Source organism: Corvus kubaryi, unplaced genomic scaffold (assembly GCF_017639235.1).
Source record: "Corvus kubaryi isolate FWS band 111438036 unplaced genomic scaffold, C.kubaryi_AGA036_p1.0 37308, whole genome shotgun sequence".
Classification (NCBI taxonomy): Eukaryota; Metazoa; Chordata; class Aves; order Passeriformes; family Corvidae; genus Corvus; species Corvus kubaryi.
This window is the reverse complement of record NW_024581096.1, coordinates 6,179,142-6,195,641: the sequence shown is the minus strand read 5'-3', so window position 1 is coordinate 6,195,641 and position 16,500 is coordinate 6,179,142. Positions and strand designations below refer to the sequence as shown.

Genomic DNA, 16,500 nt, shown 5'->3' with positions numbered 1-16,500 from the left:
TTTTCAAAATATCACATTATAAGAAATCAGATTAATTGCAAAGAGTTAACCATTTTTATACTTTTTAAAATATAATTTCTTACTCACCACAGGATCCAAGCAGCCAAATATAGCACCAAATATAAGCATTTTGCCAATCTTTACATTAACAGGAAGGGCTGCAAGGTGCTGGCCCAATGGAGTCAGCTTGGGCACATGTAACTGACAAGCCCCAATCTTCCTCAACAGGTTCATTGCATTACCAATTACTTGCTGCTGTGGCGGATCTAACGCTCTGGAAAGAAAATCTTCAGGAGAGCCAAGACTACATTTCTGTGAAGTAAAGGGGCATATATTTCAATATAAAAATTTATTATTAAAAAGTTTTCCAACAGCTACACAGAAAACTGCAAAGCTGTTCTTGCATCAAAAGTTCACATCCCTCCCCATTAAACAAGTCTCTTGCTTCCCAGAAGGCTGATCTGCCCCACATTAGGTTAACAAAACTTCATTGTTTGGAAGGGCTCCATATGGCATGACCACTGTTGAGAGAAGTGTGTTACCAACGACCACTGATGAGCAGGAGACTCAATCCTCATGGGATGCAGTTCAACCTAGCACTAATTTGTCAGGTTGCTCATCTTTCCATGCACATCCTACTCACTTAGGACACAATGAGAGGTAAAGGAATTGCTCCCTTAAGCAGAAATCAATTAGAAAGCTATTTAACAAAGTTTCAATTGTTACTCTGAGGCAACTGCAATCATATAGTAGACTATTCTCACTGAACAGTGCGCTCCTATTATCCAGCAGTCAAGTGCCGAGTTACCCCCTGACCTGTGGGAGAAGCTCCATTAAGTAATTACATTGGATCAGGTCTGTCGTAGCAAACCTTTTTAGCTACTAAGGCCAGTAATTCCAAACCAGGCAATAGTATGAAGGTGTAATTTCTCCAAAGGCATGTGTAGTATTTTAGCTACCAAGCCTTTTGTTATGTTTTCTCTCCCATCCAGCTGAGGACAAGAATAATAGAGGCGCTTTGGGGCCACCCAGCATCAAGCCAAGGTCAACCCACCACACAAGGTTAGCAATTCTAAAACCAAAAACCATACCATAATATGAAGGCATAATTCCTCCAAAGGCACACGCAATATTTCTGGAACAGAATATTCCATGAAACTCTCAAACCTGCAACATCACAAAAACACAGAAACATATATTCAACTAAATCTTTCAATTAAACTTGTAAATCTGGGTTTCACATGGTCACTCTTCCAGTTTTTCTCTTGAATGGCAATGGCATGGGTAAGCCATTCATACTTTGAATTAAGGCATGTGTTGTGGCTTGAAAAACAAGTTTCAGTCAGAGAGGGAAAGGCAGGAAACCCCAATTTTCAAAACAAATCTTTAATGCTTTCAAACTGAAAGTCTTGTATGTGATTAAAAGGGACACTTCATTGGTTGTATCAGAAGACTTTAACCTTTGTTTCTCAGCTGAAAGTCACTTCAGGCTTTCACAGAAGCAGGAAAAAGGTTATTCCACTGCAGTAACAGAAACTAATTCTGCAGTGCCCCCATCTCTTATCCATAGAGATACCTCCTCAGAAACCTACAGATTTGCCTGATAAAAAATTCAAAGCTCAGGAGATAAGGTTTGCACACATTTGATGTGAACCAAGCCAGTGTTAAAAAATTCATGTTCTACAATTCCTTGTGCTGCATTTTTCCTTTAATTATGGATACTTTTAAAAAAACACATTCTAGAAATATTAAGAGTAAAATTAACTTTTTTAAAAAAAATGCAAAAGACTACCGTAACACTTTATATATATGACATTCAAACTCTTGTTTTGGTTGAGTTTTTTTCCAGTTTTATCTTTCTGGTTTGCAGTAAATAATGTGAATTTCAACAAGAATTCTTGGTTTTTCACAGAAAAACAAAAAGACAGTATCTGTGTGATTTACATAATTCTGCTAAGTTTACAATACCTGTCTCTCGTGTACATTCGGAAGCAGAACCCATCCCTAACACGCCCGGCTCTTCCTTGCCGCTGCAGAGCACTAGCTTTACTAACAAAGGTCTCTTCCAGGGAACTCATCTGACTGCTTTCGTGATACCTTAAAAATTATAAAGCAAAAGCCTGTTCAGATTTCAGAATTAAAATCTGCACATACATATAACCTGAACATCAGCACACTGACAATATATTTAATGAGCAATTATTTGAAAATATATTTAGTTTTGAAAATTAAGCATGGGTGGAACTGTATATTACAAAACCTTGAATACAACTCACCAATGAAACTGTAAATATTGGAAAATGAAAACTTTATTATTGCATGTCCCTGGCAATTCAGAATCATTCCAATACATTGTGTAGGGCTTTTCACATTTAAAGTGAAGAAGAAAAATAATTCTTAAAAACAGAGATAGTATAAAACATACTTCCTTCATTTTTAAAGCAGTACTTAATCATGATTATCCATACATTACATCCATTATCTGTGGATAACTTCCCCTGTTCTTCACACCATTTGAAATTCCAAAGATACATCCCAAACTTGCACCTAAAACTCCAAGCTGTTATATGAGCTCAGCACTCATTTCTGCATCCGGAACTCTAGTTTAAGAAGGATACTACAAAATTCTTGTATTTCTATCCTCCAAATATTTACAGTAATCACAGTATGATTGATGAAAATCAAACTCTTACCTATTTTCTTTTGTTCTCCCAGTATCAATCACAAAGACAACATCTGGTATTGTAATACCCGTCTCTGCTATATTGGTTGCCAAAACAATCTGGAAAAAGCAACATAACATAAATAGAAGAACTGGAATGTCTAACAGTTTTCACCCTTTAAATCAGTATTATGGGGTAAGTCTGGTTAAAATTTTTTACCCAGAAATGTTTCCTTAAATAAACTGACAAATAATTAAAAGCTACATGACAGGAAATTGTCTAGTTTCTCCCAATGAGAGAAATTAAAAGTTAATAAAGAATTTCACATTCCCATTTTGTTTTATAATCCATCAAAATTATTGGCTAGTATCTGCCAAAACTAATCAACATTTAATTACATAGTTTGGCAGTAAATAAAATTGTATTTTTCCTAGATAAAAGCCATAGTTACTGGTTAACAATAGCTAAAATACAGGAAAGTAAGAATTAAAGAAGTTCACAGAAAAAGATTAGGTTTAAGAATTTCTCCAATACTGTCAATATTTTCACAGAATATTAGCTTCTAGATCATGAAATTAGAATTGTTTCTTTGCAGAGAGGAAATTCCATGAACAACTGTTTGTTGTGTAATTCTGTATGATTATATTTTATAACAATTCAGAGTTGCACCCACAGAAAACTTCTCTTTTCAGCTGTGAACTTTGTAAATACTACCTTTCTAATACCAAGAGGAGGTATTGTAAATGCAGCTGCTTGATCTTGAGTTGAAAGAACAGAATGCAGAGCTATCAATCTGTGCCTAGAACAAGAAATTAGAGTAATAAATATATACTTATCAAATTAGATAGAGTAAAAAAATGAGACCAGAATAATGACAACATTCGGAGAAAGCAACTAGAACAGACAACTGAAAGAATAAAGCTTTGTATGATTAGGTATGAAAGTCTGCTTCACTGTTTTATTACAATATCTAGAAAAAATAACATCATTAGCTCATAGGGATGTTCTCCCATTCAGTAAAAATGCAGGCAAAATAGTAATACTGCAGAACTTCCGGTTACTTTACAATAATAGCCTAGCAATAAAGGGAGGAAGGTGTCCATAAACCCAAGTTTTTCAAATTGTTCTTCCAAGACAAGGACCATTACAAACACATGCAACTTTAAGTTTGAGTAATAAAGGTCTTCGGAGATGAGACAGCCACAGAGACTGGTACTTTCCTTCTCTTCCAGACCTTTACATCTCAGTGCACCAACAAATATTTAGCATTTGACTGCAATTGTTCCTTTTATGCAGTTGTGTTGCTAACTTTCAGTTACCCAAAAAAAAAATTTTGAAATTATCTGTCACTACAGCCCTAGGCCATTTCTCTTGGTAGATCCAGATGCTCTGGAGCTCTTCTCAGGAAGTAGTCACTTCCATGTAAACAGTAAGCCACAGAAATCTGTATCCCAGGTATGGCAGCTTCCATACCCTAAGAAGTGGAAAAGAAGTAGTCAACTGCTTTTGATTAAATAAATTTGTTGAAGAATAAAATAGAAAGTAACAAAAGAAAATTTATCATACCATTCTTAAGTATCTGTCATTTTTGCTTGTACAACTTTTAGATTATAGTAGTAAAAGTACATTCGTATTAAAGCAAAACCACATTTGTACTGCAGTAAAAGTACATTTGTAGCACAATTAGGTCAGAGGTATAACTCTCAGTTTCCTTTTACAAGAACAGCAAACCTTAATGAATATGTTTATTGGGTTGTAACTGAGAGTATTAACTTAAAAAAATACATCTGTGTTACCTGTCACGCAAGTTAAATCTTCTGTCAGTTGAAATGAGATCATACAGCTGTTGGATGTGAGCAAGGCCTGGTAAAAAGATCAGCACAGCACCTTCAATGTTCTTGAACTGGGGACTTCTATCTGCAAAATTACAGTACAAGCATATAGTTAAAACAAACATGCATTGCAAGAAGTTTCACATAACAACAGGAACTAATGCTATACCCTGTGGTTAATGCTTTTTAGGATGTTTCATTTAAGAATGAAGTCAAGTACTTCAGTATCAGTAGAAAGCACTGGAAAATAGGTCCAAAGGACAACCACAAGTATATAAACTTTTTAAGAAGTGGACTGTACCTAAGTATGCAAGCAACTCCAAAATAAGTTCAAGGTTGATCTTGTAAGGGTTCATGTATAAGATAGCCTGCTGTGTACGACTGCTATACTTCGCATAGTGAGGAGCCAAATCGATACCAGATCCAGACTGAACTGGGACATACTCCTAAAAAGCAAGAGTAAGCAAAAAAAAAAAAAAAAATCACATTCTTAGTATTTTAGAAGAAGGTAAGAGAGAAGAAGGTGAATTTGCCATTCACTTGAAACAGAGATAGGGATAAGAGAAATTTAACTGACTAACTTCCCACCAAAACCCGTGCAAGTTAGATTTAATCACAATCACCTACACAATGTGTATAGGTATCTACAACTGTTAAATGACACTCCAGATGGAAAAAAGGTAAAAATTAAAGTCTGCTGAAGAAGTAAACAGGCCCCAGGTCCATATCTAGCATTCAACTGGTATCAGTTCAAACTGGGCTAATAGATGTATTCTTGTCTCTCAAAACTCCTACTCTGGGGTATAAGAAACTAGTTTCACCTTTTCCCTCTCCCTCACTTCACCCTTCTCAAGTAATGGTAGCAACGAAAATTAAGAATGAACGAGGCGGCAACTCCTGCAGTGTTTTGGAACAAGAAAGAAGAGTTAGCAGGAGAGACATACATTTGAATTGTTTCCAGGCATCTTAAACAAATAGCATAGTTTCTGTATTAAGTGGCACTATTGTAAACTTTTTCAGTGTTAATCAATATACTTAAAGAAGCATGACACCACATATTCTTCTGTACTGAAGGACAATCAACAGAGCACACCAGAGTATTTTTTTCAACTTAAGTATCAGTGTTTGATCATAGCAAGCTAAATTTCCAGAAGTTTTGCAAAGCAAGTTGGAGCAGATGGGTATCCCCCCAAAATACATAGCCTACATGAACAGCCTAAGCTGCTGAAGTCAGATGGCACTGACAGAATCTCCCCTTCAAGAGTTCTGATGCAAAAGCACAGAGAGCTGTCACTGCAGAGTACTCAAGGATTAACCAGACTGTTAAAGAAAAGAGGTCTATACAACAATCTCATGTAAATCATCTCATTTGGCATGTCAAGTTGGAGGTTCTTTGGAGTTTTTCATGTAAGGATAAAGCCTTGTCTCTTCTGTTGTTAGGTTCACTGTGTAGGAGAATTCTTTGGCATAAAAAAATTAAATGCTTTCCCTGCTGCTTATAGTGCAGAGCTGGGAATCTACAAGATATCTCATTATCAAATACAGCAAAATCAAGACAGCTATATAGGATTTGGAGTGACAATCAAAAGGGTGCAGCATTCACAAGTATTTGTAGGAGTGCCACTGTGTCTTTTATAAACTGAAAGAATATTTGATATTCTACAATCCAGTAACATTTAATTCAAAGGAACCAAAATGATTAAATAATAAAAACCCTCAAAATTTCCAAGACAAAACGAAAAATGCCTGTTTTACCTGGTGCTTTGTAGTGCTTCCTCCTTTGCCGGTAACATTTATTGTTACTTCCTCCTCCTCCTCCAAGAACTTCTGACAATATTCTGAGTCTTTCTCCAAAACATAGCCAGTTGCTTCAATTACATCTTCAACATGAAAAATCTTTAGTGAAAATTCAAAGAAAAAGCACAAGGCATGTCAAAAATTAATGAGCAGCCTTTTTCACTTTTTAAAGCTTACTGAACAAAGTTGAACAGGGCATGCCTTAATGTTGCAATAAATCTTCCAGATTTCAACTAAAACTCTTACAATTTTTGAAAACCTAACCTTAGAGCTGCTACAAGTTTGTCAACGGGCTTCTCCACCTGATCATTACATAACCTTTACCATAGTCTACATAGCACAAGTAAGAAAAACACCTAAGAGTGCAATGACAAAGTTACAGGGAGTGGGAGGAATTCTTAAATGCTTTACCTTCTACCTAGGTTTAACAGAGAAAAATCAAAGTGTCACTGATGGACTGACTGTAATCAATTAAATCCATCACGAAGAAATAGTACAGCTGTGTACTTCAAAGCCCTGAAGCTATTCTGTATTTTCATAAAAGGACTACAAGTCCCTAAAATATTTATTTTAAGATCTGTATTTTTGGTAAAAAAAAAGTGATATAGGTATATTACCTAGATACTAACCAGGCAAACACTGCACACATGCATACAAAGTGTCTTGCATAATCAAAATAAACATCTACCTACCTCAACAGGGTAGCTCCTCCCTGAGATCCTTAAAATGGGACAGTGTGAGAAATAGCTGGAAAACTTCTCACTGTCTACAGTGGCGCTCATTAAAATCAGATGCAGGTCTGAACGCTTATGCAAGATCTCTTTCAGAATAACTAGCAAGAAATCAGACTGGACACTTCTTTCATGTACCTAGAATTAGAAAAACACATCTATAGCAAGAATTTAGTACAGGTCAAGGCCCAGAATAATTATAATTTCTGCAGAACAGTAAAGAACTGATAACCTCATCTACAATAACATGAGATATACTTGAAAGAAGACCATCTTCTTGAAGTTTTCGAAGCAGGACACCTGTCGTACAGTACAGTAGTCTGGTGGCTTCTCCTGTTCTTGATTCCATACGAATTTGATATCCACACAGGGAATTCTTAAAAAATAAATTAAAAATATAGAATAACTAAACATACAAGCTCACAATATTCAAAATTTAGTGAACTCTACTGTCAGATTCAGACACCGCACAAGTTGCTAATTAAGTAGTATACTGAATGACTGCCACACTTCCATACAAGTACTTTCTTTCCTTTGTTAAGAAAAGAAAAATACAAAAGTTTATCCAGAGTAGCAAAGAGCTGGTAAAATCAGGGCGCTTTTCAGGACTCTCTGACAGTCTCAAAAGTATTTTTGCACAAATTACCCTAACAAATGCAGGACTTCAGCTTTCTTCAAATAACAAAATAACTTATACTGGAAAGGCCCTCTCTCAAGGCCAGACTGGATTGCTCAGAGCCTTATTCAGGGGATTTTGCTTCAGCCCTAGTCATAGTGATGGCCAATAGTCCCTGGAGCATCTGCTCAAATCTTTGACCATTCCCACTATGAAACACTGTTGCTCTACATCAGCCTCTGAAGATTTTAGAAATCATACACAGATACCTACAGGTTCACAGGTGACAAGACAAAATAAATAACTGACATACCAAGAAGTCCTTTTCAAGAGAAAATAGCATCTAATTGTTTTGTTGTGTAAGAAATAGTGTTCTTGCTTTTTGTCAACAATCCAGCGCCCTGTATTTGATCAAGACAAGCAAAAGAATTCAGACACTTCTTACTTTTCCTCCTGGTCCTGATTCGCAGCCCAGCTCTTCACAAACCCTGGTTGCCAGACTCACAGCTGAGATTCTTCGGGGTTGTGTGCAAACGATGTTGCATTTTTTTGATCCTTCATCTAGCAACAAGTCTTCTAACAAAAAATGGGGCACCTGGGTACTCTTCCCACTGCCTGTTTCACCAGCAACAACAATTACTCGATGTTTTTTAAGAGTTTCTACAATTGAGTATCTGTGCTTAAACACAGGTAACTCCTGTCTCTCTTTCAGAAGCCTCTGGTACCTGGAAGAACTCTGCAGCTTCTTAAACAAAATCCTTGAAGGTTCCAAATTATCTGCATCTGAGGTCTCAAGGGAGAGACTGCTGAAGTCCTCATCAGAAACTAAGTTTTCCCAGGAATCTTCAGGACCCTCAGATAGTTTTGGCTGATTTTCAGACTGTAGCTGCTGCTGTTGTTTGAGTTTGTTTAATAATCTAGCAATAAAGGTATCACGTGGCTTGTTGGTTTCTATCTTGCTTTCTTCTTCCTTTTTCTTTTCAATATCCCTCCACTCTAGCCAGACATCTCGGTAGGTAGGAGGCAGCAACTGATGAACTGACTTCAGGTGCAAAAAGCAGAAAAAAACTATTACATACTACTTAGTAGTATCATCATTAATATTTTATGTGTAAACAAACTCAAATGTCAAAAGATATGACAAAAACCAAGAAAGAAGTCATTCTGAATACAGAAACTATGAAAGAAGTAATAGAAATGTCAACAATAAATTTTTATTTTCAATTAGCTTACAGTTTTTACAAGACTGAAAGTACAGCTTTACAAAAAAAATCATTTCTGTATGCTGCAAAGCATATGCACAATTAGATAAAAACAAATGAATTTGTAATAGAAGCAAAGAATTTAATGGGAAATACTACATGAAACTATTTTTAGAACCTAACCGTAGATAATAATATAGATAACAAAAAAGTGCAGAAGCAGATTTGAGACCAAGAACAGTAGTACTGCTAAGAAACTTACTTGTCCTTTGGTTAAATGGTAGAGCGCCAAAGTAGCAGCTAGATGTTGTGCTTGCATACTATCTTCTGTTACAATTGTAGGACACATTGCCATTACATCATCTGATGACTTGATAATCCTGACCCTTAAAGAGATATTTCAAAGGCATTTACCTCAATTTTTTGCTACTGATATAAACAGAAAATACATATATAACATAACATTTTCAGCAAAGATTCCAGCTGTGAATTCGTGTTTTTTTTTTTCCCCTCTTCACAAACATCTTCACTTTCTTCAAGGCAGAAGTGTTTATATACACACAGATTATCATTAAGGTTAGGTGCTTTGGAAGAAGGACTAAATGTTTGTGGGCTTGTAAGCATATAGGATAGGTCGAGGTGACATTTAATGATCTACTGAGACGCAAACATCTGTTTAACAGATAAACACCAGTCAGAGCAGCAGTCAAATTTTCCATATTCTTAGGGTGGCAGTCCATTAGTAGTTTTTAGCTTGAGCAAGAAAACAAGCTCTTTTCCTTGGTTTCTTCAAGAAATGTTGCTCATTTATAATGTTGTGACTACTTTATTTATACATGGTAATTTCTACTTTACAAATCTATATTATACACTTGATTTCTAAAAGAAATTTTAAAATAAAATACTGCACTCTCTTGCCTACAAATTTATGTTAGTTTTAATACAAATTTTTAATTTGCACTTTATTTCACACAATCTCCAGAGTGGTTTTGGTATTCACAAACTTGAATCTTTGATTTGTTACGTTGAATATCAAATGTAAACTGTTCAAATCTATCTCACAGCTTCAGACTAATCTTTCATTCAGCAGTACACAAATAAAAAACCCTTACCCCTGCTTTATGGGATCATTCACTAGAATCTTATTTTTGTGACTTTGTCTAGTCCAAGCATCACTTTTGAGAGCTATTCAGAGTAAAATACATCCCTGATGGACTAAACAGGACACACTATATAAACACACTGTATTAATATAAATCTCAATCAACAATACAGAATTTACCCAGTTTTTATTTTCAAATGAACCAAAAGACAAATGTAAAGATTACAGGAAATACATACCTACATTTCCAATATTTTCCAACGGGAATTTTTTCAAAAGCAGGATTTGGGCTCTTGGGAAAATTCTTTCTGCACCAGTCAATCAAAAATTGTTTTGGAGATTTACCAGTCCAGCTTCGAGCACTATAATCAAAATTTCTTATATCTAGTGGTTCCCTCTTTTTCACTGCAAGAGCAGAAAAACACATTTTTAAGTATCTTAAAATTTATTCTACATTCATTTGAAGTAATTTTTACCTTTTATTCACATGTATTTAACTAGACAGCACTATCTTCTGGAATGTTTTGCAGAAATACAGGTATTGATGATACATGACAGAAATTTCTGCTTTTCCTACAGAAGTATCTGGCAGAAAATTAATTACAGTATTTTGTTATCTCTGATCACCCAATAATTTCAGAACTTTCATTAAAGTTTCGTTATTAGAAAATAACATAACAATTTGAATATTTACAATTAAAATAGTTGAAAAACATGTGAAGGTGACTGGAATAGCAACTAGCCCTACAACTGAAAAAAAAAAAATCTAATTTTTAAGACATGACAGCATGACAAAAATAGCTTTCAACGCAATCTGCTAAAACAACTCCAGATCCTTTAAAGGTAGCTTGGTCAGTGAGACAGACTGTACACAAATGACACTGATTTGGGTGGGAGTGTTGATCTGCTGGACAGCAAGAAGGCTCTGCAGACAGATCTGGACAGGGTGGATCCATGGGCTGAGGCCAGTGGTGTGAGGTTCAACAAGGCCAAGTGCTGGGTCCTGCTAAAACAACCCCAGGCAGCACCACAAGCTGGGACAGAGTGATTGGAAAGGACCTGGACATGCTGGTGACAGCAGCTGAACATGAGCCAGGGTGTGACCAGGTGGCCAAGAAGGCCAAGGGCATCCTGGCTTGGATCAGCAATAGTGTGGCCAGCAGGACCAGGGCAGGGATTGTCCCCTGTACTGGGCACTGGTGAGGCCACACCTCGAGTGCTGTGTCCAGTTCTGGGCCCCTCTTTGCAAGAAAGACATTGAGGTACTGGAGGGAGTCCAGAGAAGGGCGGTGGAGCTGGGGAAGGGTCTGGAGCACAAGTGCTGTGAGGAGCAGCTGAGGGAGCTGGGGGTGTTTGGCCTGGTGAAAAGGAGGCTCAGGGGTGACCTTATCACCCTCTACAACTGCCTGAAAGGAGGCTGTAGCCAGGTGGGGGTTGGCCTCTTCTTCCAGGCAACTGGTGATACGTCAAGAGGATATAGCCTCAATCCGCATCAGGGAAGGTGGTTCAGGCTGGACAGTAGGAGGGATTTCTTCACAGAAAGGGCTGTCGAGCGTTGGAATGGGCTGCCCAAGGAGATGGTGGAGTCAGCAACCCAGGAGGTATTTAAGGAAAGACTGGACTTTGCACCCAGTGCCATGGTCTAATGGACATGGTGGTGTTTGGTCATAGGTTGGACTCAGTCTCAGAGGTCTTTTCCAAGCTAATTGGTTCTGTGATAATCCACCTTCCTTTCCAACCAGAGTTTGTTCACTTATCACTGCAAACCTAGAAAAACAAGAACTAATTTTGGAAATTTATGGTATGATTCAAGCTTATACTGAATCACTTCCAACGCACCTTTGTCTTCCTTTGCAGCACCATCAGGTTTTTCAAGCAAACTCAAATTCAAAGTGGTTTCTTGAGGCTGAGGTGAGGGAATTTTTTTCTTTTCATTTTGCTGCTGGTTTGAAATCTTTATAGATGGATTAAATACTGGATGTTCCTCAAGTACTGCCATTTCTGTCAGAGAGAGAATATAACTTACACCCACCAACGGCTTAAAAAACACTACATTAATTCATACTGAGTACCCAAAAACAGAAGTAGTGAAATGTTACTGACATTTTAGAATTTGACCAAGAAAGAACAGATTCAGAAAAGCCTTCATTTCACAGAGTGGCATAAAAGATAATGAAATCATCTTCAAGTCAATCTGACTCCAATATTTAATCGCCTAACAAACATGCAGGCCAGAAAATAAAACACAGGTAACTTGCATAGCTCTACCTTGCTGAATTCTTCTTATTTTTTCTTGTGCTGCCTTCTGGCCTTGCTTGTCTTTGTCTTGCTTGGAGATGCTTGCTTGTTCTTTTGCTTCTGAAAGCTTGGCAGACAGATGTACATACCTCTCATTCTATTTCAAACAGAATTATTAATTACAAGTTGAACATGGTATGCTTGTCACTTTCAATGACCTTCATAATAAAGTGCAGGTTTTTTATCCTTTGTACCAAGCTTACACAATGGGGAAAAAATGAGTTTTTACTTAACTAACACTCAAAACCTCCCAGAATTTGATAGTAACTCACTCAATCTCACTGAAATGTATTTTAAATTTTTTTCCTGCACGTTACATTCCAACATTTTGAACCCAGTGCAAGTAATATGGGAAATGAAAAACAACTTAGAAAAGAAGCAGCTTCAACAGATTTTCCTTCAGCAGCCAGATGCATTACTGATAACACAAGAGAAGTTTTCAATCCCCAATTTGTAACACACAATTTTGTAACAAATAGATCCACCACATGCAGATGTACCAGACATGTCAGTTTTTAGAAAGACTTCCATGAAGCATTATTCTGCTTACTGGGTCAAATTTTTCTTGCTCTGTCTCTTTCACAGACTCATCCTTCTCTTCATCACTCTGTTGCTCGGCATATTGCAAAATCCATTCCTTCATACTCAATTCTTTCTCTTTCCTCACATTCGTTTCCTAAGAGCAATGTAAGTTAAAAGTAATGATAAAGTATGTGAAAACAATGCTTTTTCTGCCAGTATCCAGGATCTACTGGTTAAGATTTTATATATAAAATATATATATGACAAGAAAAAAAATGGCTCAAACTTCCCCAACCAGGGTGAATACTCCACCATACACTTAAATAGATCTTAACACTAGAGCAACTATAATTGCCATAAAGAATGAAATTATTTGCATGAAATCTTTTTGTTTTCTAGTTTAAGATTCAATAACCACAGAAATCGAAACACTGAAAGCAGGTATGCAAACTTTAACCCATGCAAGTGTGTAGAGAGTGCCACATGTAAATAAACAGAATAAACCCATTATAGCATAAAATTAAGCAATTAATCTATAGAGTCATAGAATGGCTTGCGTTGGGAGGGACCTTAGAGATCATCTAGTTCCAACACCCCTGCCATAGGCAGAGACACCTTCCACTATGGCAGGTTGCTCAAAGCCCCATCCAACCTGGCCTTGAACATTGCCAAGGATGAGGCATCAGCAGCTTCTCTGGGCAATCTGTGCCAGTGTCTCATCACCCTCACAGAAAATAATTTCCTCCTAATACCTAACCTAAATCTCATGAGATTCTCCATGCTTTACCACAAAAATGAACTACAAAGAACCTTCACAGGAAAAATACCTTTAAATTACCATTCCACTGAAATTAAAATGCAGGTGACAACTATCAATCATACAACATTTTCATAAGCTTTCCACATCAGTGCTTGAAATCAATACATCTCCCATATTTCTGAAAGCTTTGTTCTCTCCTCCCTGCCCTGCCCCAAGTAACTAGAGATTAGATTTTCAGATTACCTTAGTTGCAGGGCCATTTTCTTTCTTTTTGTTGTCTTCTAAGGGAGGCAGCGTTCCACGTTGTGACACAACAGAACGAAATTTTGCTCTAGGTTTCTGCTGCTGCTCTTCAAATTGCTGGCTAAAACCTTCAGGCAAGGCATCTTCAAAATAAAACATGTCACAGAAAATATCAATAATAATTACAGGAAAATATTTTAAAGTGTGTTGGGAAACAATTAGAAGAACACAAACAGAAATAAAAATTAGGCTTTAGCATTTATGTAAGATACTATTTGCTCACTGGACTTCCACAGAACTCCAAGTGCAGAAACAGGAAGACCACAAGATTTATACACTAAAATATCCCAGAACCAGTCAGGCGTGCCTCTAGGAAAAGAACACTGTTGTAACTACTAGTCTTAGAAACACACTGTATTTAATTGCTACTATGAAGTAGGAATGCTACTGCTTAGGAGGTCCTGTTTCTCTTCTGTCAAGAACTATTTTGTCACCACACTCACCATCGGGAAGGTTTAAACAAAGCCAGTCAAGTGCAGAGTGAAGATCACCACCATATAAAAGTGTATTTTTCATTGCTTCTTCAATGTGCTCAGTCTTAAAAGAGAATCTTTGTAAAGCCATATATACATCCTATAAATGAGACAGCCAGAAAAGGTTAGTATTTAATCTAACAATGTAACACAGGCTTGCAAAGTTCTATTTCCCACATATCAGAAAGTCAGCATTAAAGGGAGATAAACAATGTGCAACAATGTATCTAAAACTTACGCAGAAAATTGTTTTGCACACAGAGTTTATAATACTTTCTTTCTAAATATGCATGCATAGGTATAAATAAATCTACATTCCTGCCTCTGTACACAATATATTTTCTAGCTAAATAAGGACATACCTGTAATTTTCCAAGTATATGGAATGAAAAATGTAGGAAACCTAAATCATTCAGATTAAGTACTATTCCTCTATGTTGTCTGAAACCTCTTGATTTTAGTTCCTGAATCCATAAAGATGTGCCTTTCCTAATAAGCATACTTCTTGATTTCACTGACTAATCATTAGTGTAACTACTGAAAAGCATGGTGTATTGGCTTGTACTGTATACAGAAGTATAGTATAACACTTGATAAAAATGACAAAAAACAAACTTTATTCTACATAAATAATGGAAACTAAAACTTTGAACTGTACCTGTAGTTTCTTTGCAGTTAGTCTTTTGGAAATAATTCCTTTGTCATCATTTTGGTTTTTATGTTTATTAATCACATCGATAATCCTTTTCTCCAAACTACCATTTATCATTACCTGCAAAGAAAAAATTAGTTGATACAAGGTAAACATTAGAAGCTTTTCTGACATGTCAGTGCTCTTAATGACTAAGGATGTAAGAATGCAGAAATCTCTCTGCCATTCAAATTCCAATTTTTCAAGCTTTCCATAAGTGGCCTAAACATCTCTTACAAAAAGGATACCTTTATTTCTGCAAGCTATATGCTTTTACTTGAAACAGAGGGGTTCATTCCTTATTACCAAGAAAGCCCATTTACATTTTCAAGGAAATTTGGTATGTTAAGTGAAATGCCGTAAGTAAATTTTCAAAAATTTCTACCAGAAAAACCAAGGTCTTTCTGTTCTACTTGTATAAGATAACTTGGACATAAAGATGCAATCTGTGATATCCTCCTTCCAAAACAACTTTATAAAAAACAAATTTAGTATAATAATTCTAATATTTGAAACTCTTCTGAAACATGAACCAGGTTTTACTTACTACTAAGTTTGTTATATAAAATCTGTAACTCTTTCCTGACAGGAAGAAAAATCAATACACACAGCAGAAGCCCAAACCTAACTCCTAAAATAATCTTGCATGCGAAGTATGATTTGTTATTTAAAAAACAGACAGCCATTCTCCTACACTGTTAATTTATCCCTATTTCTTAAAGGACACTCAAAACCCTAAACAATATCAAACTCAAAATGGTGACTGTCTCACACATTAATGTAGTTTACGTGCACAACATAATACTGAAATAGACCTGAAGAAATATTTACTCAGCTAAAGCAGTATTATGAAAATCAAAGTTGTTTACATAAAGAAGATACTTACCTTAAGAACAGATTTATCTAGATTTGCAGCACTACTGGAATCTGTTGTTGAACCAAAACTGTAAGTTTTTGGACCTGCAAATTTTAAATAACAATCAATTACACAAAACTCATTGAGAACATTGTTTAAAGTAGCTAAAGCAGACCTAACATAACACAGGGTAGTGCAAACTATTACACTAACTTGCCAGAAACTTGCAGGTGCATAAAGACAATAATAATCAAGAAAGGCCTTAAACAAGGAACAGTGAAGAGGGCTACGACTCTTGGTAGACAAAATATAAAATTCAGAGAGTATAATGAGAGGAAATGGGATTGACTGCTCACCCTCTCAACACTGAAAAAGGATTGCCAAATAGGAAGTAAATGGCAGCTTCAGAACATGCAAGGTTGCTAAGAAATTTTTATTATAGAGCACATAGCTATGTAACAGAACCCTTTGCCACTAAAGCTATGGACAGTGGATATTTACTGAGGTCCGAGGGCAGACATAACAGCTCTGAAGTAAAGAAATTAATTGATATGGGAGAGTATTGAAAAAAAATTATATCTGGTTCAGAAAGACCCTAAGCCACAGCTGGTGGAGCCTATATCACTGCATGCCTGATCTGTTCTTACCTACATA

The 16,500-nt window shown here is 36.3% G+C and overlaps 1 protein-coding gene across 2 annotated transcripts in view; it reads right to left on the bottom strand.

Annotated features, from left to right (window-relative positions):
* The window catches only part of DHX29 (DExH-box helicase 29), a 29,065-nt gene that overhangs the window by 10,505 nt on the left and 2,060 nt on the right, over window positions 1-16,500 (bottom strand). The window contains exons 2-21 of one of the 2 annotated variants that reach the window (XM_042028341.1): window positions 15,877-15,950; window positions 14,958-15,071; window positions 14,270-14,399; window positions 13,767-13,909; window positions 12,792-12,917; window positions 12,212-12,338; window positions 11,783-11,944; window positions 10,183-10,348; window positions 9,104-9,227; window positions 8,085-8,681; window positions 7,256-7,399; window positions 6,985-7,161; window positions 6,251-6,391; window positions 4,797-4,941; window positions 4,460-4,580; window positions 3,378-3,462; window positions 2,694-2,782; window positions 1,969-2,097; window positions 1,092-1,167; window positions 88-312 (exon numbers count right to left, since the gene is read on the bottom strand). In XM_042028341.1, coding sequence (XP_041884275.1) covers window positions 88-312; window positions 1,092-1,167; window positions 1,969-2,097; window positions 2,694-2,782; window positions 3,378-3,462; window positions 4,460-4,580; window positions 4,797-4,941; window positions 6,251-6,391; window positions 6,985-7,161; window positions 7,256-7,399; window positions 8,085-8,681; window positions 9,104-9,227; window positions 10,183-10,348; window positions 11,783-11,944; window positions 12,212-12,338; window positions 12,792-12,917; window positions 13,767-13,909; window positions 14,270-14,399; window positions 14,958-15,071; window positions 15,877-15,950 — 3,095 coding nt within the window. Of the gene's footprint in view, window positions 1-87; window positions 313-1,091; window positions 1,168-1,968; window positions 2,098-2,693; window positions 2,783-3,377; window positions 3,463-4,459; window positions 4,581-4,796; window positions 4,942-6,250; window positions 6,392-6,984; window positions 7,162-7,255; window positions 7,400-8,084; window positions 8,682-9,103; window positions 9,228-10,182; window positions 10,349-11,782; window positions 11,945-12,211; window positions 12,339-12,791; window positions 12,918-13,766; window positions 13,910-14,269; window positions 14,400-14,957; window positions 15,072-15,876; window positions 15,951-16,500 lie in introns of those variants that run through there. The other variant, XM_042028342.1, reaches the window with a different exon arrangement.